General features: G+C 60.1%; 1 protein-coding gene across 1 annotated transcript in view; it reads left to right on the top strand.

The window, feature by feature from the left end:
• SDK1 (sidekick cell adhesion molecule 1) overlaps nucleotides 1-13906 on the top strand; it is a 661119-nt gene that overhangs the window by 604736 nt on the left and 42477 nt on the right. The window contains exons 36-38 of the mRNA XM_007942892.1: nucleotides 7298-7413; nucleotides 9186-9372; nucleotides 10234-10371. Of these exons, the coding sequence (XP_007941083.1) occupies nucleotides 7298-7413; nucleotides 9186-9372; nucleotides 10234-10371 (441 nt within the window). The remainder of the gene's footprint in view (nucleotides 1-7297; nucleotides 7414-9185; nucleotides 9373-10233; nucleotides 10372-13906) is intronic.

Below are 13906 nucleotides of genomic sequence, written 5' to 3'. Positions count from 1 at the left end.
TGTCCCTGGGTTGTCAACATCAGGGTTCTCACGAGGCTGCAGTTGGGGTTGGCCTAGGGACGTCGTGTCATCTGAAGGCCCGACAGGTCCCAGCTCTCTCACATGTGGTGGCAGATCCTGCTCCCCGTGGAGTGTGGGCCAGAGGCCCCAGCCCCACATGGGCTGTTGCCCAGAGGCCTCCCCAGTTCCTTGCCACCAGGGCCCCTCCACAGAGCAGCTCCCAACATGGCAGCTGGCTTCCTCAGAGCGTGTGTGGGAGGACACAGGGCACCAAGATGGACTCAATTCTTGGCAGCCTGGTCACAGAGGCTCCATAATCTCTGTTAGAAATAGGCCAGGGGGTTCAGCCTGCACTCATCGGAGGGAACCCCACAGGCTGGGGGGTTCAGCCCATGCTCATCGCTCATTGGGTGGGAACCCCACAGGCCAGGGGGTCCAGCCCGCACTCACGGGGCGGGGACCCCACCAGGGTCAGCCCATGCTCACAGGGCAGGGAACCCAAGCCCAAGGGGTTCAGCCCATCCTCATGAGGAGGGGACCCCACAGGCCAGGAGTTCAGCCCATGCTCCCAGGGGGGGGCTTCACACAGGCATTTATTCCAGAAGGTGGGACCATTGGGCACCACATCAGACGCCACCTCCCTGGGGAAAAGTAATATTGGAACGTGTCACCTCCATGTGGCATGACTGCCCAGAGACCCCACCAGTGGTGCGGCCCCTCCCTGGACAGGGACGACACACAGCAGGCCTCACACCTTCAGGGGACCGAGCTCACAGCGCACACCGTGCTCAGCTCCCCTCCACGGCACCTGCTCTTTGCTGGGCCGTGCCTCCCTCGACCTGAGTTACCTCCTTTCGTCTCAAAGCCCCTTGAAGTTTGATCTCCCCCCATTTGTACCTGATGATGCCGAGGCTCAGAGAGAGGAAGCCGCGTGGCACTATGCCTGGACTCACAGGTCAGAGCCAGGTGTGCAAACCCCGTGTCCAGGGCTTTCCCACCGAGCCCCTCAGCGTTCCTGGAGCTGGGGGCACACTGCCCTGCTTTAATGTACCCAGTTTTTCAGTGGTTTTCGGCCCAGTTTCCTGATTTTTCTCATGCAGCTGTTTTTGGGTTGTCTTTGGTTCTGTGATGGGGGTGGAGCTTGGAGAGGGGGACAGGCGACAAGAGTGAGATGCAGCTGCTCTGAGCGGGGCTGGCACCAGGAAACAACAAGGGCGCATGTGGGGAGCCCCAGGAGCCCCGCTGGGAGGGGAGACTCGGAGCTGGCCTGCCGGGGTGACTACGAGCCTGAATCCACACACCCGCAGGGTGTGACCCGGGCCACTGGCTTGGTCTCTGCGGGCCTGAGTTTTCCCATCTGTACGGTGGGCCAGTGACGAGCAGACTTGACAGAAGGCTCTGTCGGGGAGGCCGTTGTCACTGTGGTACACGGACGTTAAGGAACTGCCACCATCCCCACAGCCAGCAAGCGGGTGTCCCTACCGCCTGCCTGCAGCTTCCGAAGTCCTCAGGTTTCTGGAGAGAAGGGGCATTAGGGGCAACTGTGGTCCACGTGATCCATGTCCCTGAGCCTTTCAAAGCCAAAACCACAGCCGTTGTCATTGAGTCAATTCTGACCCATGGTGACCCCTGTGTTAAAAGGTGGAAGTGAGCACCGTAGGGTGCCCTTAACTGTCTTTTCTTGTTTAAAATATGTTGCTGAGTTTTTGGTGCCCGTTTGCACAGCACGTGAGGTTCCCATTTGACGGCTCCCACACACGTCGATCGATGACAGTCAGTGCGTTTACACAGTGTCAGCATCTCTTTCAATGAGTTCTGGTTGTCCCGTTCCCTGCACTCTGGTGGTCCTGTCTCCTTGTCTTCTCATCTTTGCCTTGGGTGAATTGTTGGCCTTCTGGACTCCCAGCTTTCCGCGGAGCCCCAGTCTCCAGGTAATAGCTGTATTCTGTATGTCACTCTGCTTTCCTGTTGAAATGTGACCTCAGCATAGTTTTGGTTCAAGGTTAAGATGGCATCTCAGGGCAGTGGTCTCAGGGAGTCCTCTGGTCCCAGCGGCCCGGTTGGTCTGTTAGCTGTCATGTTTATGGAAGCAGATTGCCACGCCTTTCTTCTGCACTGCAGTTCCCCCAGCTGGCTTCAAACTGCCAACCTTTTGGTCAGTAGCTGAGCGCAAACTATCTGTGCCACCCAGAGACAAACTATGATATCCTCACCTGGAGTTGTCTGTTGTAAGCTTTCTAAGAAAGTACTTTAAAATGTCTCCCAAGATGCTCTGCCCCCAACCAGAAGTTTCCAGAAGGCAGGGCTGACGAGTGCTGGGCCTCCCTGGGTGGCCTGGGCGTGCTGGCCGGAGACAGCAGGGCCAAGGCTCCCTCGTTAGTATGGGTGGCACTCTTGCCCAGATGTGAGACCTGCTAAGGGTCTGCCCCTTCCTGTCTTGTTGGCATCTCTGCCACCGCACCCTTGCCCTCTGTCCCCAGCTGACCTGAAGCAGAGCTATCGGGCTACCCCACCCTTCTGGGCTGAAGAAAGGGCGTGGGGGCGGCCTCCTCCTCTGAGCTCCTCTAACCTCATGAGGGGGAGACTGAGTCACCATCAGCAGCCCAAGGCCGATGCCTACGAGGCCAGACATGCCACCACCCACCAGCCTTCTCACCAAATCTGACACCTGCCGTCCCTCCCACGACTCTCACTGCTTCTCTGCTGGGTTTGATATTTTGTTACAGTGGCCACACAGAACTCACAGACGATGATGGGTTCATTAGGGAAGTAACAGGTGACAACTCAGGTTCAGGGACACTTGGGATACAATTCTTCCATCAGGACAGTCGCCCCTCAGCCAGAGGCACGTCTCTCTGGCCCTTGGCTTCTCGGCCTGGCCTCTGCCCGGCCCCAGCAAGTGTTACAGAGCCCTTTCAGCTCTGCTGATAAGGGACCTAGGTGCGCCCCACTCGGCCAGCAAACCTCCTGCCCAAAGGCACTCACTTTCTCGCTCCGTGGGCTGCAAGCCCACCTCTCTGTCTCGTGCCGGTCACTCGTTCCACTGCCACTGCCACTGCTGCCCACTGTCTGCTGTCTCTCTGCTGTCACAGCACAGGGACCTGGGCCCAAGGACGGGCTCCACGTCTCTCTTGATGGCAGTGAGAGCCCCCTTCTGCGTCCAGGAGGGCTCACTTTAAGTCCAGCAGAAGGACCACACTAACCTGTCCCATATCAGAGTCCCCTACACCTTGTTAGTATGGCCCACCCCACAAGGTGCCAGGGACCTTATTGACACTACTCACAAGCTGTCAGTCCCCTTGGTGGCCACCAGGACCTCACATTTGAATAGTTCCACCCAGTCACCTGGTGGGTGTCACAAAGACCATGGCTGGAGGAGCCAGCCCAAGTCACTCCCTGCAGCCACATATTGAGAAGGCGCAGGGCCTAAGTGCTGGGACCTGGAGCCTGTCCCCGGATCCGCAGCCCCGGAGAGCAGATGTGCGGTCACTCGGTTCCACTGCCGCTGCCACTGCTGAGAGGGTGGACAGCTCTAGAGAGTTCTGTCTCCTGTTTGCAGCAGCAGATCAGGAAGTGTGTCTGCACAGGACAGTGTCCATGTAACTAAAGCAAACTGATGAAAATCATCTCAGCAAATGCTTCTTTCCTGACATTAAAACATGAGCACCGAGCCGCCGGTGACAGTAAAATCCTTGCTCTACCCAAATGAAAAATCGGAGGGTTACAAAAACTGGAGTTGAACCCCACTCTGCTGTCGTGGGTGGAGGGCAGCTCTGGCGGCAGTAGGGTGACTGCCGGTCACTTGTGACCCGAACAGACACCTGTTTCCTTACCCCTCTGAGGGTGACCCCTTCATCTCCACCACCCACAATGCCCTGGCTCCTCCAGCCTGTGTCACGTGGTCAAATCCTCCCACCACGTAAGAGCCAGCTGCTCCGTCTTCCAGGAAACACCTAATGGGAAACACTGGACACTTTCAGTGCAGCTTCCAGACAAAGGCAGGCCAGGAAGAAAGCCCCACTGACCCACTTCTGAAAAGCAGACAGACGGTCCCACCTGAAACCGATCGCGGGGTTGGCTGCATTCTGTTCCACTGAGTGCGGACTTGCCGTGAGTCCTGGCCGGCTCATCGACAGCTGATGTCAGCAGTTACGCAGTCGGCCATTGCTTGGCCCATGGAAGCCTCCGGAGCCCACTCTTGCTGTCAGGTGCAGGGCGCCCCCCAGAGCCCACATAAGCTTCCTTGGGACGTCCTAGATGAGGTCTCGCTCCAAGGTGTGGTGGCTCCCTGGCTGGGAGCCCCATGATCCTCGTCCTGTCCACGTCACCTCTCCATGCTGTTTGTAGTCAGTCTGCGTGGGCACATGTCAGGACGGCCAGGCTGAAATGCCACTCAGAAATAACCCGTGCATCGTGAGCACCCGAGCTGATGTTTGCGTCCCTGTACGCCACAAAGGGAGCCCCGGCAGTGCAGCGGTTAAGCGCTCAACTGCTAACCGAAGGTTTGGTGGTTCGAACTCTGGCAGCGGCTTCTCAGGACAAAGCCCTGGCCATCTGCCCGAGAACAGATGACCATCTAGAAAACCCTGTGGGGCATGTCTCCTGTGTGACACGGGGTGGCTGTGAGTTAGAATCAACCGGACGGCACCCGCCACCACCAGCCACCACAACATTAAGGTGGGAGAACCAAACGGCAGTGCCTCTCAGACACACCACTGGTTCCCGACCCGAACTCACTTGGCGCCGAACAGGAGTCCCACCTGGGGTTGCCCCCAGCACCGGCTGCGTGGGACCAGGTCCATGTGTAGGGCAGAAACCCAGCCGCTTCCAGGGACAGGAGCTGAGTCTGCAAACCGCATGCTCTGTGTTTCTAAATATTCCTCATGTCCCTGCCTGTCGTTGTCAGAAATCTCTGTGTCACCCACAGTGTTGTTGCAGCGTAGCTGGTGGGTGTATGGGTGTTTCCGTGTGGGCATGTGGGGGCGTGGGACGGCAGTGCCACTCACCGCCTGGGACTGGTATGTGGGCTTGCTTTCTCCAGGGTTCATCAGGCCTGGTGAGAAGGCCGTAACCCCGTTCTGGGGTGTTGCCCAGAGCTCGTAAGGCGCGCTGGTGGCACAGCAGTTAAGCACTCAGCTGCTACGCTGAAGGTTGGTCGTTCAGACTCACCCGGTGGCTCCTCAGGACAGAGACCGGGCGGTCAGCTCCCCTGAAGGTCACAGCCCCGGAAGCCCCGTGGGGCCGTTCGGCTCTGTCATGTGGGGTCACCAGGGGCTGGAATTAACTCCCTGACACCCAAGGACAGCAGCCCAGCATTCGTGGACTTCGCTGGACCCTCATTTCCTCCGAGCTGCCCTGGTGCTGGGTTTGGCCGAGCCTTTGAGAGGGAAAGCTGGGGCTGGGGGCACGCGCACACGGTTTTACCCGACTGACGGGGTAATGGCCGCCTCCACTTTGCCGCTCACGTTTTAATTGTACAACAGTAATTTTGCGATAGAGTTGCCGATGGCAAACATGCAGAAGACATTAACTTTATTTATGTTTTGGGTTATTAATGGGGCTGTTAAAATTCCTCCAGTTAGTTTTGATTGAATTGTTTTCTGTGTGATTCTGTTGTTTAATGGAGCGGTAAATAAGAGTTTCTGATAATGAGCTTGGCATCTGCACAACAGCCTGGCGTGGGTTATTAACATCCCCGTGAGCGGCAGGGTGGGCAGTGATCACACGGCATCCACACAGTTAGGACAGAATGAATAGTCAGTGTCAGGCCGAGTGGGCCTTAATTACCATCCTGTTCCACACGGGGGGTGGGAGCCGAATGTGGGGCGGGGGCGTGCAGCAAGGGTCACTTCTGAAGGTCATTCGGTCCTGAGAGCCCACAGGCCGGGCCGTCTTCCAGAGACAAGGACTGCTTGATCTCACCAGTTTAGGCCAATAAACAAACGAGGAGGAGCCTGGTGATGCTGTGGGTAAGTGCTCAGTGCTAACCAGCAGGTCAGGGTTAGAACCCACGGTGGCTGGAGGCACAAAAGCCGGTGATCTGCTCCCGTGCGGATGGCAGCGTAGGGAGGCCTCTGGGGCAGTTCTGCTCGTCACATGGGGTCACTGTGAGTCAGAATGGCCTTAACGTCACCACCACCAAGAATGGATTTGGGCACCAGGCCGGCATCCGGGCCCAGGGCAGCTTCACATTCCACTGGGGTGCCCAGCACCGGCAGTGGGCGTGGTTTGGGCTTTGCTTCTGTGAAGATTGACAGCCTTGGAGACCCTGTGGGCAGTTCCACTCTGTCCTCTAGGGGCGTTGTGGGTCGGAATTGACTTGCTGGCAGTGGGTGTGGTTTGGGCTTTGCTTCTGTGAAGATTGACAGCCTTGGAGACCCTGTGGGCAGTTCCACTCTGTCCTCTAGGGGCGTTGTGGGTCGGAATTGACTTGCTGGCAGTGGGTGTGGTTTGGGCTTTGCTTCTGTGAAGATTGACAGCCTTGGAGACCCTGTGGGCAGTTCCACTCTGTCCTCTAGGGGCGCTGTGGGTCAGAATGGACTCCACGGCAGTGGGTGTGGTTTGGGCTTTGCTTCTGTGAAGATTGACAGCCTTGGAGACCCTGTGGGCAGTTCCGCTCTGTCCTCTAGGGGCGCTGTGGGTCGGAATGGACTCCATGGCATGAGGGTTGGTTGCAGTGAGTGTGGTAACAAGCCACAGTGTTGCCCTCAGTGTCTGTGAGTGACTTCCACAGACACCAGGATGTCCTCATCCTGAACCACAGCTGCTGCCAAGATAGCACTGCTTACCAGGGCAGCTTGGAAGGCTGACTTCAGGGGCTAATCGAGGCTCAGAGCCCCCGGGGTGGGGGTGCCGGCAGTGAGTGTGCTCAGCTGCCGACAAACAAGGCACTTGGCCCTCCAGTGTCCCCAGGCATCTCATAGGACAGGCTGGCCGTGTCCTTCTGACAAACCAGAAGGCCGTGAGGAGCAGTGGTCTCCCACGCACACGGGCACCATGAGCCTGCATCAATTCCTGGCTCTAAACTCACGGCACCCTGTGCCCCTGGCCTCCTCCCTCACCCTCAGTGTCCTGCTCACTGTGTCAGGGACGCTGGTTCTCTTGGTCATCCTGTGTGTTTTGTTTCTTGCACTGAACACGGTCCTTCCCAGAAGGGCCCCTGGGTAGAAAGTCCGAGGGTCCCGGGCAGCCCGCCGGGCTGGGATGCGAGTGTAGTCAGTTCCCGGGGCCGCTCTGCCACCCGCAGGAGGGGGCCCCGAGGTCAGGTCCTCAGCCCTCTCCTCTGCTCTCTCCACAGCGCCGGCAATGCCCCCCCAGAGCGTGCGGGTGAGCCCCCTCACCGCCAGCCAGCTGGAGGTCACGTGGGAGCCACCGCCCCCCGAGAGCCAGAACGGCAACATTCAAGGCTACAAGGCAAGCTGGTGCGCGTGGCAGGTCGCCGTGTGCGGGCCCAGAGCCCGATGCAGGCTGGGAGCCCGGCCCCCGTGGCCGCTGCCCCTAGGCGGACTTCGCCCTCCGGTGTCCCCATCACAAGTACACAGCGTGGAGGGCGGGGTGGGGGGGAGCGAGGCAGGGTGGGTGGCGGCCAGGGAACAAGGTGCTGAGCACGGGAGCAGGGCTCACGTGGCCTGGCTGGGGACCCTCCTGCTCCGTGCCCTCTGGGAGCTCGGGTACCTCCTGCTGCTGTTGGTGGGTGTCGTGAGTCTGCTCTGACTCTGTCGACCCCGTGTGACAGAGTACAACCGCCCATAGGGTTTCCCCGACGGCAGTGCTACCGGAGGCAGAGCGCCAGGTGCGTGGACTCAAACTGCCGACTCTCGGCAGGCAGCCCAGCCCTTCCCGCTGCACCCCTCGGGAACTCCTTGAGGCGTGTTGTTGTGTGTGGACCAGTGGAGTGTGACTTACAGTGACCCCTCCCCCGAGGGCCTGACACCCGGTCAGCAAGACGTGCTAGTGGTGGGCCAAAGAAGGCAGCCTGGGGCGCAGGTGTCCATCTGCCGAGGACCAGGGCCCTCTCACAGAGAGGGGTGTTGGCTCCCCCCGCAAAACACACCCCTGCTCCAAGGGCCCTGAGCCCCGGGCTCCACAGAACAGCCCTGTGGGAGATGCCAGCTCCCTCCTCCAGAATTAATGGCCCTGTCTGGGCTGCTAGAGCCTTAGTTGATTGGTCTTCAGACCCGGTGGGCTCTCCCGACCTCGTGACTATTGGGCCAATTAAATGTCCATTTACCATGATTTTTGTGGGTGTTTTATGCAAATGAATGCCTCCCTCCCAGGCAGGGCTGTTACAGTGATGAACAAGGTGACGCAGCAGAGACTGGGAGAGCCCTGCTCCCCGGCAAGGTGCTGTTTGTGTACGGCCCACTCTCTCTCCTCATTTCCCTGATGGCACAGACATTGAACTTGGATATTGATCTCAAGGCCGCCGGGCCTGTGCAAGCCGCAGCCCCAGCTGGGGCAGCGCAGTGGGCGGACGGGGGACCCCCCCGGGCCAGCGTTTGGGGAGTGGCGATGGACGTGGCGGGGCGCTGGCCTGCAGGAGGCGCCGCCGTCTTCTGATGGGCAGCAAGCTGCTCCCACGGGCTGCCGTGGGACAGGGTTCGCGTGGCCAACGCGGGGCTCGGGCAGCGTCGCCAGTGGCCACTAGCTGTGTGCAGGGGCCGTCCTCGCGGCGTCCTCCGGCCTTCGCGGGGCCATAGTGCTCTCCCTAAGCGCACAAAAGCCAGACGGTCGTGTTGAGCACAGAGGCTTCCCAGCACCCGGGAACGTGGTGTGTTTCGTTGCCTGTGTGTCCTGCCTGTGGACTGAACACTTAGATGTCGGCTTTGGACGGAATGGGGATGCAGAGGGTGGACGTCAGGTCGGGGTCGGGACAGACGCTGGGGCTCTCCCTTCTCTCCAGGAGGGGCCACAGTGGAAGGCACCCCCAGAGCTCACCCCGCAGGAGAAAAGGCAGCTTCCTGGTGACCCAGGTGGTAGGTGCCTGTGTCCTCAGGTCCCCAAGCGGCAGCGTGGTCTGTAACCGGCCACTGCTCTGACTCTAGGCGCCCAGCTCAGAACCGCTGGGCCTCTGGGCCGTCGATTCGGTCACCACGGTGTCCCTCCGCGCACCACGACCTGCCGCCCGGCCGCCTCCGCTTCTGGCCCCTCCTGTAACGCCACCCCTGCCTCTGCCCGTCTGGCAGGTCTATTACTGGGAGGCTGACAGCCAGAACGAGACGGAAAAGATGAGGGTCCTATTCCTCCCAGAGACGGGGCTCAAACTCAAGAACCTAACGAGCCACACCAAGTACCTGGTCAGCATATCAGCCTTCAACGCCGCCGGGGACGGGCCGACGAGCGCGCCGCGGCCGGGGCGGACGCATCAGGCGGGTAGGAGGGCCACGCACGTCCTCTGAGGGCCTCGGTTGGACGCGTGTTCTGGGCGCACCGGGGTCTCAGCTTCTTAGGGCTGCTGGGACGGAGAGGCTGCAAGCAGGTGGTCAGACAGAGGCCTCCCACCGAGCCTGGCAGAGAGCCGGCCAGGGCTGTCCTCGGCCGCACACCTGGCTGCCATCCCCGGGAGGGCCCCTCCGGGGCTGGGGGGTCATGGGCCTCCTCCCCCACCCCCAGGCGAGCAGGACCTCTCTGAGCTGGCGAGGGTTCAGAGGGAGGGGCCCGGCTGTGCCCCTAAGACCTGCGGGCCCTGAGGAAGGGAGCAGACGGCATGGGAGTGGAGGGGAGAGTAAGGGCTTGGAGAGTGGGACCAACTGGAGGCTGTGCCTGGGATGGGGCCTTGGAGGAGACGGCGGTAGAGGAGGTGAGAAGAGGTTAGGTTGGAGATGTGTTTTAAGGATGTTTGGAGAGCAGAGGGGAGGGGAGGGGAGGCCTCGCCCATCCCAGAGCCACCCCCCTGCCCAGAAGTGCCTGCGGAGCACCTCTGAGGCCCGCTGCTGCCGGACAACACGCAGCATCCCATGTCCTGCTTTCCCCAAGGCTCAGTTTTATGCCTGCTGTTTCTCCTCTTGAGTTTAAACACCGGCATTTTCTCGGCTCTTCTCCGGAGGGTCTGGGTTTCCGATCAATCATGGGAACTTCTGGGGGTCTGTGATCCTGGGCCCCGGCGTTTCGACTTGGCCTGAGTTGGAGCCACACACCATGATGCGCGCCCTGCCCGCGGAGGCCCAGCACATGCAGGCGTGGCGCACCTGGGCCCCGGAGGGGCTGCGGCCACAGCCGTCCTGTCCTCCTTAGCTCCTGGTGCCCCCAGCTGCCTGATGTTCTCGGAAGTCACCTCCACCACACTCAACGTGTCCTGGGGCGAGCCCGCGGCAGCCAACGGCGTCCTGCAGGGCTACCGGGTGGTGTACGAGCCCCTCGCACCCGTGCAAGGTAGGAAGATGGGGCGGGGGGCGGGCCTCCGCTGCGCCCAGCATCCCGCAGTCCACAGACGAGCCCAGGGGTGTTTGTGTCGAGTCTGCACTCAGAAGGCGAACAGCGGGCTGGGAGAGACCGCCCCAAGCACCTGCCTTCCAGCACTTCCTCTGTGGGACCCTGTCATGGCCCCTTTGATTCCCTCTCCTTCACGTAGTTGCTGTTGGAGCCTGTCAAGTCAATTCCGACTCATAGCAAACCCATGGGACGTGGTGGCGCTCCCTGTGCAGTTTGCGAGGCTCCTCTGTACGAGAGCAGGTCACCAGCCTTCATCCCACAGAGCCACGAGTGGGTTCAAGCCACCAACCTTTCAGTTGGCAGCCAAGCGCTTAACCACTGTGCCACCAGGGTCCCTTTTCTCTTCTCTACCCAGGAGTTTCCGCCCCCTGTTTCTACATCTCGGTCCTCGTGGGTGCTGAAGAGGCCACCCCGGGTCCCACTTGTTGGCACCACGCAGGGACATGTTGGCGGCTTCCCAGGGGGCACTGACACCCTTACGCATCAGTCACTCTGTTGGTCCATCGGTTGGTTCACTCGCTCGACAGGTGTTTATGGTTGTGGCTGTTCATTGCTGTCAAGTTGACACTTGGCACCCCATGCACAGCAGAACCAAGCGTGTCCATCCTGAGCCATCTCATGACTGCGGTCTGCTCACGTCCACTGTCACGGCCACGGGATTCCCTGAGCGCCTCCGCACCCGGGGGCTCCTCGTCCAGCCCCCGTGTGTTCTCAGCGCCTCCCCACCCTACACGTCATTCCTAGAATCACAACAGGGCTGTGACGACAGCTCCCGCCCCGGCTCCAGGGAGCCGGCCCCACACGTCTGCTCCCACGTGTGTGGTTGTGCCATAGTTCCTTGTCCATTTCCACAAGTGCCCGTGCACCTCTGGGGCAGTCGGACGGCATGGGTGGGTGTCGCTCAGGCGGTCGCGCTCCTCAGGTCAGCTGACACGGGCTCTCTGTGCACCCATCTGCTGCAGCCGCCGGGGGTGATGGTGACGGCAGGGCCGTTACCGAGCACTTACTGCAAAGTAGGTGCCGTGCTGAGCACCGAGCACGCACGGTCCTGTGTCCTCATAGCGGCTCTGTGGTGCGGCGGCTGCCGCCAGTGTTTACGGACAGACACTAGACTTCAGGCCCTGGAGGCCTTTGCCCAGGGCCCACAGTTAGAAAACCACAGAGGGAGGCTTGAACGCAGGCGGTCTCATCCGGGAGGCCACGTCTCAGCGGCTGTGCCTTGAAAAGCACCCTGGAGACCCCTGTTTCTGGAGTCAGTGTGTGGAGGCGCTTCCAGAGGGGGCAAGCGGAGGACTTGCGGAAACACCTCGGTCACCTCGGCCGCCACCTTCCCACAAGCACAGGCAGACCTCGTCTCATGCACTGCACTTGATCGCGCGCCACCGATTCTGCGTTTTTCACAAACGGGTCTGTGCTGACCCCGCATCGAGCCAGTCTGTCAGCGCCATTCTTCCAACAGCACGGGCTCACTTCATGTCCCATTTTGGTCATTCTCACAATACTTTAAATTTCTTCATTAGGCGGTGTCACACTTAATAGACACAGTAGAGGGGAAACAACTTTTCTATGCACTGGGAAACCAAAACATGCGTGGGACCCACTTAATCACAGTCTTCACTTTATTGTGGTGAGCTGGAAGGACATCTCCGAGGACTGCCTGTAAGAGGCATCCATCTCAAGCCTCCTGGCTTCTGTCTCCTGGCTCTGGCATTGGACACACTGCTCTGAAGGTTGTGTGGTGGGGGTGCCCTTTGCTCTGTGGCTCACGCTTACCCCACAGACTGGGAGGAAGATCAGAGTCACACCGTCTACAATGCCCCAGGTCTCTATGGACGGGCGAGAAGAACCAACCACCTGAAGGTGGCCATGGCAGACACTGGGGCACATTCCAGACGCCCGATGCCTGCTCACCTGTCAAGTGGCAATCCAGGGCTTGGGCAGTCCAGTAGCCCAATGCCACGGAGTGATTCCTCGGAACACCACTCTGTCCCCCGAGCTCTGTGATGAAGGCCTGTTCACCACAACAGCTCTGTCCCTCTCCAGCTGGTCCAACATCTATCCCCTGTGCGGCCGAGTCCAGCTTCCCCTGGAACCAGACAGCCTCTTCCCTGGGACCGGGACTCGCCACCCCTGCTGCCCTGTGGTTGACCTCTGACCTGCTGGTGGCTCTGCCCACCACCAATGCCAGCAGCTCTCAGGACCCAGGCTCTGGCCTGCCCAGGCCTGATGACATCTGTGGGAACACTGGCTCGGCCACATGCAGCCCTGACGCCTCCTGACCAGCCATGTCCTGCAGATACGCAGGCCAAGAGAGGGGTGAAAGGAGGGTAACCGATGTGGGTCTGGGGTGAGGACGGCACAGCCAGGGCACTGACTCCCCACTGCTGGGTTTAGGGGGTAGAACAGAGCCCCCGGAACCACAGAACGGGGCCTTATTTGGAAATGCGGTCTTTGCAGGTTGGATTACCTTGAGGATCCCAACGTGAGATCAGCCTGGTTTAGGGTGGGCCTCGCACTCCGTGAGATGCCCTGGCACAGAGGTCACAACACTAACAGCCACAAACATGGCACGGGACGGGCAGCGCTCATTCCATTACAGGCAAGGCCGCTGGAGCTGGAACAACAGCCGCAACCTAAGTCCAGTGGCTGTGTCCTTATAAGAAGAGGGGAGACTCACAGAGACGCAGAAGATGAGGTCACGTGAAGAGGCAGCCATGCAGCTAAAAACCCAGGATCAGCACCACGATGGCCGCCTCCACCAAAGCTGGGAGCGGAGCTCGGACAGACAGACCCTCCCTCAGAGCCACCTGAGTCTAGGAGCCCACCTCACCGACACCTTGGATTTCAGACGTGTGACCTTCAGAGCCATGAGAGAATCAAGTTGTACCATCTGAAGTCCCGTGATGGGTAGTAATTTGACACTCACACAGGGGTGGCGTGCAGGATTCAAGAGGACCCCACCTTGCCCGTGTCCCTCATGTCCATGCCCTTTGGCTGTGCCCCCTCACTGACTGGACATGGTGATGTGACATGTCTTGGCCGTGAGAGGTGGCACTCGTGAGGCACAGACACTGAAGCGTCTGCCCTTTGCTGCCCCTGGATCTTGGTCACCATTTGGACAAGCCAGAGCTAGCCTGCTGGGTGGTGACCAGCCCCCATCCCTTGTCTGGTAGCCACCAACTGCAGGCATGGCAGGGAGGCACATGGGGCCGGCCCTCCGCCAACCAGTGCCCAACTTTGACACAGACACATGGAGAGTCCACCAGCATCAGCCAGGCCAGCTCTGACCGGAGACCAGCCAGAGAGGAGGGGCCAGATTCCATGACACTGGAGCCAGGAGTCCCCGGGAGGCACAGGCGGCAGTGCCCTTGGCTGCTAATCCAGAGGCTGGTGGTTTGAATCCACCCAGAGGCTGGAAGTCTGTGTCTGAGAAGCCAGGCACCAAAAACCTGCAGCGCACATCGCCACTCTGACA

The sequence above is a fragment of the Orycteropus afer genome, unplaced genomic scaffold, assembly GCF_000298275.1.
Source record: "Orycteropus afer afer isolate SDZICR_OR568_19922 unplaced genomic scaffold, OryAfe1.0 scaffold00006, whole genome shotgun sequence".
Taxonomy (NCBI): Eukaryota; Metazoa; Chordata; class Mammalia; order Tubulidentata; family Orycteropodidae; genus Orycteropus; species Orycteropus afer.
This window is presented reverse-complemented; position numbering and strand designations above follow the sequence as displayed.